This window comes from Papaver somniferum, chromosome 7, assembly GCF_003573695.1.
Source record: "Papaver somniferum cultivar HN1 chromosome 7, ASM357369v1, whole genome shotgun sequence".
NCBI classification, from domain to species: domain Eukaryota; kingdom Viridiplantae; phylum Streptophyta; class Magnoliopsida; order Ranunculales; family Papaveraceae; genus Papaver; species Papaver somniferum.
Window position 1 is genome coordinate 147,982,987 of NC_039364.1, and position 6,377 is coordinate 147,989,363.

General features: G+C 39.8%; 1 protein-coding gene across 2 annotated transcripts; it reads right to left on the reverse strand.

Moving 5' to 3' along the window:
- Positions 1-212: 212 nt before the first annotated feature.
- Positions 213-5,616, reverse strand: LOC113298696. Of its 2 annotated transcripts, none has more exons than XM_026547506.1 (5): positions 4,978-5,616; positions 2,053-4,878; positions 1,568-1,621; positions 764-1,437; positions 213-652 (listed from the first exon to the last, which is right to left on the reverse strand). In XM_026547506.1, exons 1-4 carry the CDS (start codon positions 5,461-5,463, stop codon positions 1,186-1,188), a joined length of 3,618 nt encoding a protein of 1,205 aa, XP_026403291.1. In that variant the 5' UTR covers positions 5,464-5,616; the 3' UTR covers positions 213-652; positions 764-1,185. The 2 variants fall into 2 exon arrangements, with proteins under 2 accessions (XP_026403291.1, XP_026403292.1); XM_026547507.1 differs by having other exon boundaries at positions 2,053-4,886; positions 4,978-5,120.
- Between the last annotated feature and the right edge of the window lie 761 nt (positions 5,617-6,377).

A 6,377-nucleotide genomic window follows, 5' to 3' on the forward strand; every position in this document is an offset into this window, starting at 1 on the left:
TCCGACCCATGATATAAATCATTTCCGCCTAAAAAAAAAGACCAAATGATTATCTCCCCTTTACAATTTTGGTTATCGATTTTCTACTACAGCATATTATAAAAATGGTCCTAAAATCACGCGTCTTGCGACTCGCTCACATGTTGTTCCATAGCTAGAAAGTCCAAACTCCAAAGGCGATGTACACACAACATAGAAAGATCAAAGATATGTTCCAACTAGAAAACATATATGTCGTTTTTACTTTATCCATAAAGAGCAAGTGTTGTTTCATAGACCAACTCTGTAAATTGAAATGCCAGTTACCAAACAGTACATGGACGTCTACCAACCATTTAAGAAAAAACAAAGAATTTCTGTAGTAATTTTGGTTTGCCCGTCGACAAACATAATTAAGTTCTTATTACACCAACATTGAGAATTGAAGTTCTTGTTAGGATGAAAATTAAGACCGTGTGAATGCTATAATTAATTCTGGTTACTTGATATTCATTGTTTACAAACCGGTATACTGATTCCACTTCGACTTTACCTATGGTGCACTGTTGGTTTCCACTTCAAAAGAACATTTTCTTGTATACTGATACCCGCTCCTTCATTGGATTGGCTTCCACTTCAATAGAGCATTATGATGCACGGTCGTGCAATAGACCTGCGAAATTTAGCATAATCAGTGCTGGAGGTCACTAGTTAAATTTTCAAATTCAACAAAAGCACCATGTACAAATCATGTATTATTCAACAGTAAAAGACAATAACTTACTTTATGGCAATTCATGTAGGCTCACAGCAATATGAATTGGTTCCAAGTTTCCATTAACTCTTGATATTACCGCATATTGACTAGAAATTTATTAGTAGGTTCTTTACTTGATTCCCGCTACTGGAACTTTTCTGCAACCTCTTATTCAGACCTTCGACGAATCAACAGCGTTCTTGTGAGGAAACCGCCAAGGCACGATGACTAAACCATGTTCAGCATAGGATAACTCGGTACATTTCAGAACCAGGGTGGAGGTATTATAACAGTTAACAAAAGATAATTGAACCTCTCCAGATTACCCATATAGAGATTGACTGGAAGTCAAAATTTTCCCACTTCAGAGTTCAGACTGACTTTTAATGCTGTAAACTCACTTAACAAGCAAGAAGATTAACTGGAAAGTCAAGATTTTCTCATCACACCTAAACTTCCTCATCTGTGCTGCTTCCTTTGGACATAATCTGTAAAATTGTGCTTCCAGATATCCATGCAGTTAGTTCTGGTTGATTTTCAAGGTGGTGAAAAGGATGCAACCTTCCATTTTCTAGTTGCACACCATAGACAAATGGGAGTCGCAGTGTGAGGAAACTCTCTGGCGGTAAGATAATTCGACACCCAATGCTGAACTGTAATTGTCGCTCAGAGTCAGGAACAGTTGCAGCCAAGCATGAAGCCTACGATGAACAGATGTTACATATGGAACACAAGTATGTTTTTCTCATCATCCAGGAAAGCTTCGTAAATCAGATGGTTATATTGCTATCAGGTCAATTCTTAAGAACCTACAAAGAAACAGATGCATACCTCAAATTGTACACTTGGGCATGTTGCTAAAACGACTGGAAATGGAGGTGTTACCTGCAAGGATTCAAATATAAACTGTGTGAGAAGTGAAGGGACACAAAGAAGACAAACAACGCGTCAACCTTAAGAGAACAAAAATTTGTCTGGATCTGCAGCTTATTCTAACCACATAACTGAAAGTAACTTAAATACAGTATATGTTTACTATTGGATGTAAATTTGGTTACGAGCGTCTTGAGGTTGGAATATACCATCTTAATGAGACAATTTAACTCAGTAGGAACTTGAGTTTAATCATTTACATGAACTGTAAAAGGACGCATCAATTTCAACACTCTAACTGACTTAAGCTAAAGAAAATTTCATGATGCTGGCGAGCAAGCATTTAAGTGATCTTTTCTGATAACCCATGCAAAAAGGATAATCCAAACCCCTAAATAAGAAAAGGTAAAAAATAAATATAATGTCGGCAAAAGATTTAGTACCAGAAAAATCCTTTGAAGCTGTGATACTGTGCTTTCGAAGTTGATGTGGTGGCCTTTCTTACTTTTAGAGGTCCTGCAATGTGGGCAGTTCATATATATAGGTATATTCCTATTCAGAAGGGAAAAGGGCTGAACACCATCATCGATAGTGGAAAACTCGGGCCTCTCTTCAAGATCTTCAACAGACTCGGAGTGTGTCTTTCCGACAGAGAACTTACTATGTTCTTTTCCTGGTTCGGAGAACAGTACTACTCTATCCAAATGTTGGCTACCGTTAGCCGCTCTCTGGTTAGACCTACTTGAAGTCCTCACCTTGTGCATAGAAGCGGATGCGTGTGAATGAGCTTTGTCATGTGCAAATTTCTTAGAGTTTGATGATTCTGATTTTCGCTCCGAGCCGTCAACAGATTGGGTGCGAGATTCTTCAGCCAATGAATAGAAGGAACCAAGCTCGTTAAGATGCTTTGATGTCAATAAGAAACGATGGCCTTGGGGACACTCATGCTCAAATCCAAAATACACATTTGCATGCTTTGAAGTAGTGCTTGGTTTGATCATTCCACCACCAACCATGCTAATTGGAACTACATTGCTTCCTATCTGTAACGAAGGTTCACCATCTGGATACCCACTAGCCCCAACCCTACCTGAGATGTCACTAAAAGAAGGCAAACCTTCAGATACTTGAGATCCTTGGTGCTCCCCAGTTACTTGAGCATTTTCCTCGCCTCTATTTCTCGGAACCCTTTGTTTAACACTCTTTTCTGAACTAGTTGTCGGCTGTTTTCTCTGCTGAAGAGGAGGAAATGCCGCATCTGTAGCAACTGATCCAGCAACAACCTCAGAAAAAGGTCTTCTCATGTTAAAACGTGGGATGCCTCTATCAGAACCTATCTTTTTATCAAGAGAAGAAATTTTCTCAGACCTTTGATTTTCAACGTCTCCTACCTGCTTTGTTCCTTCATCTACGACTGACTTAAGCTTAGGATCCTCAATAGGTCCTCCTCGGACTGCTTCCTCTGCTGAATTACTTGCTTTTAGTGGTTTCTCAAGCATAATCGTCCACTTCAAAAGAAATTTCTCAGTAGAGCAGAACCCGCTCTGAATCAACCCCTTGGAAGGTTCATAATACCTTGATCCTCCAACTCGAATAAGACTCCATGAGCTAGGCTTTATTGGACCCGTATCACTTAGCTGAGGTAGTTGGAGTGCTGGAAGAAGATTATGACAGTTTGGAAAACTATTGAAAGTAACATTTGCAGTTTCGAAATCAAATGGATCATCTCGAGGCCGCCTTGAACGGCCACAAGCACATGCATGGAGGAATACAAATCCACTAGAATGTGGCTTGACCGAAGTTTCTGCAAGTTTTCCATCAGTCTCGATATTGTGTCTTTGGTGCATACATGGTCTTCCAGTCAAACTTATAGCATCACATAGTTGCCTTCCAGAACTCCAAATGGTCATGCATTCATCTCGCAATTTCTTTGCGTAAATATGCACAGCAGGCCCCATCACCTTTGAGTGAAAAGCATGCAAAGCCTTGTTTAAATGTACCTCGTGAACTGAAGTTGGATAACAGGCAGGTAAGTCTTTGAGGTAAAGCTCCTTAGCAGCAGGAAGGGCTCTCTGACACCATGAAGTTGAGAATTTGATGTTCAGGCCTTTACCACTTTCCAACAACGATATAGCACTCTGTACAGGGTCTATCCCTGTTCTCGCAGGAGGAATTCTTTCAACCTGAGTTGAACCGCCATTTCTGAGCACAGGTTTGCTTTTAATGATTTGGATACTTTCGCTTTCATCTGGAATCCCACATCTCACTGAGATCAATGCCTCCAAAATAAGTTGACTGGAAGATAGCCAGTTTTCCAAACTCGGAAGCACAGGAGTTGTGGCTGGTTTACCAGATGCAGCAGAAGCGGCAGCAGCTGCTGCGGCAACAGCAACCATACCAGCCCCGGAAGCTGAGCCACTACTGGAGTTACTCACCAACCCACCTCTTCCTCTTAGGGTATCAGACTGCTTATAAATAAACTCTTTTATGCACTGAATATCTTCTTTAACTGTAGCTTGGTAATGACTTTCAAGCAAAAGACTATCTGAGGCTAGCTTGACATTCAAAACTTCTTCCACAAGAGCAGTTGCAAAATTCAATGATTCACCTCTTTGATTGGTAAATCTATCTAAAAGAGCAACTGCTCTAGAAGCCTCCAAGGAAAACAAAGGCGTTGAACTGGGGTTACCCCCACCTCTTGACCCAGCATGGTTCCCCTCAGAACCTGACAGGATGCGGCATTTCTTAATCAAAAATCGTATTTGTGCTTCAAGAGATGATTGTAATTTCTTCCTGAAAGTACCTTCAGGTTTACTCATCGGACGCGATAACATAACAACTGAGGTAGAACTTTTCACAGGCAAGTTTGGTCTAGGTAACCCACCTAAATTAAGAGACGGATTCGACATTGAGGCCTCAGCAGAATCTTCTACAATATACCCAGTGTTGTTAGGACCCTCAGGAAAATCATCGAGAAATACAAACAAGACTACAGGTGTGCATTGCCCTGGAAAAAATGACGAATACGATCCCAAACCCGACATGAGCGACATACGACCATGAGAAGAATCATTCCGTGGGTTTGGTGAAAACATTGTTGTGTGTGACGTAGATGATGAGCTAGAAACTCTAGAACTCAAGGTAGGTTTAAATTGTGATTTCATAAATGGAACTGGAGCATGTTTTGCAGCTTGTAGTAATCGTAATGTTTTCAGTGTTTGTGTATGGAAACGTGAACCCTCTTGAAGATATATGATTACATGACATACCTGCATTGCTAATAGAATTACTCATTTATTTTTCACAGCCAAATCAATAATATCTCATACTTTAGAACAAATAGGGAGACAATAAGATAGTACACTTACAGAGAACATAAGAAGCATTCCTTGAAGATCCTCATATTGATGTTGTTCAAAACCCGAATCCAAGCCCATTGAAGACTCTGGAAATTCATCTTCCGGACAAATATTGGAAACAAATCGTAAAAATACAATGCCCCTCTCTTCATCATAGTAATAACTAATACTTCGAGAGTGAAACCAATTCTTAACTTTCTCTTCTTCTTCTCGATTATGAATTGGGAATTTAAGACCTAAATTACCTGATCCAAATACGTTATAATCAACAATACGATTAATTAATTGAGATAAGTCTTCTTCTTTCTTTCCAATAAACCCTACAACAACAACACCATCTGTAGAAGAAGAGTTTGTAGGAAGAGGAAGTGGAGATGAAGTAAAGGAAGTGGGTATGTCTGATGAGATTGTTGAATTAGTAGCAATGGTGGTATTAGTTGAAGGTGAAGGACGAATTAGAACTCGAAGAGACGAGGAATTATTAGACGTATCCATTAATTTCTAAGGCGCTGAGTTTCCATAACTGAGATTACTACTTTGACTTTGTTGTTGATTCCTTCATGGTTGAAGAAGAGATGAAAAGAAAGAGAAGAGTTCTTTCAATTTTTTGGTACAAATCTCTGGTTTGTGTTTTCTTCTGCCTCTAGTCCTCAGTCCTGGACAGTGATTCAGTGACCTAATTTAACTTTGGATCGACATTAACACCTTGTTTGTTTGCAGCTGACTCGGTGTCTGGGTCTGAGTCAACCCCTGACTCGCACCGAGTCATCAGTCAGACTGTTTGCTTTGTGATTTTGGCAACCCCTGACTCGGCATATGAGTCATCCCTAACCCCTGACTCGGGCTCTGTGGAGTCAGGCATAAAAATGCCCCTGAGTCATGGCTCAAACCATTGACTCGCTGGAACTGACGAAACAGTCCTGGACATTTTATATCAAAGATATCATTTTCATCTCTTTTCCTTTCTTCCGTCGAGAGCAGAAGCAGAAATGGGAGAAAACCCTAGATATACTTAATCTCTCAGCTGATCTCCTAACTCATCTCTACTTCTCCTTAATCTCGACCTCCTAGCATCACATGGTTAATTCATTTTGGCTTTTCTTTTGGCTGCTTAATTTTCATATTGCCAATCATTATCGTTGGTTTCAAGTAATGAATGACTCGTATATTGAATGTTTTAGAGTTCTGATATGATTATAAAACTTGGGTTCTGCTTAAAACTTGAACTTGGAGGTGAATGAGCTAAGAAAGGAGCTCAATACAACAAGGAAAAATGCCAACAACACTGCACACGAGTTATTTGATATAAGGCCACAAAGAATGGAAAATGGGTGGATTGAGCGATTGTGTCCGATCACTTGAGGTAATGTCATTTAGACCCTCTTTATGTAAATAATGGATGATTTATT

Excerpts from the sequence above, each read along its gene's own strand:
- LOC113298696 (XM_026547506.1), bottom strand. The coding sequence starts at position 5,463 with ATGGATACGTCTAATAATTCCTCGTCTCTTCGAGTTCTAATTCGTCCT. Across the intron at positions 1,622-2,052 it reads AGCTTCAAAGGATTTTTCTG|GTAACACCTCCATTTCCAGT; the intron begins GTACTAAATCTT and ends GAATCCTTGCAG. Across the intron at positions 1,438-1,567 it reads GCCCAAGTGTACAATTTGAG|GCTTCATGCTTGGCTGCAAC; the intron begins GTATGCATCTGT and ends TGTTCATCGTAG.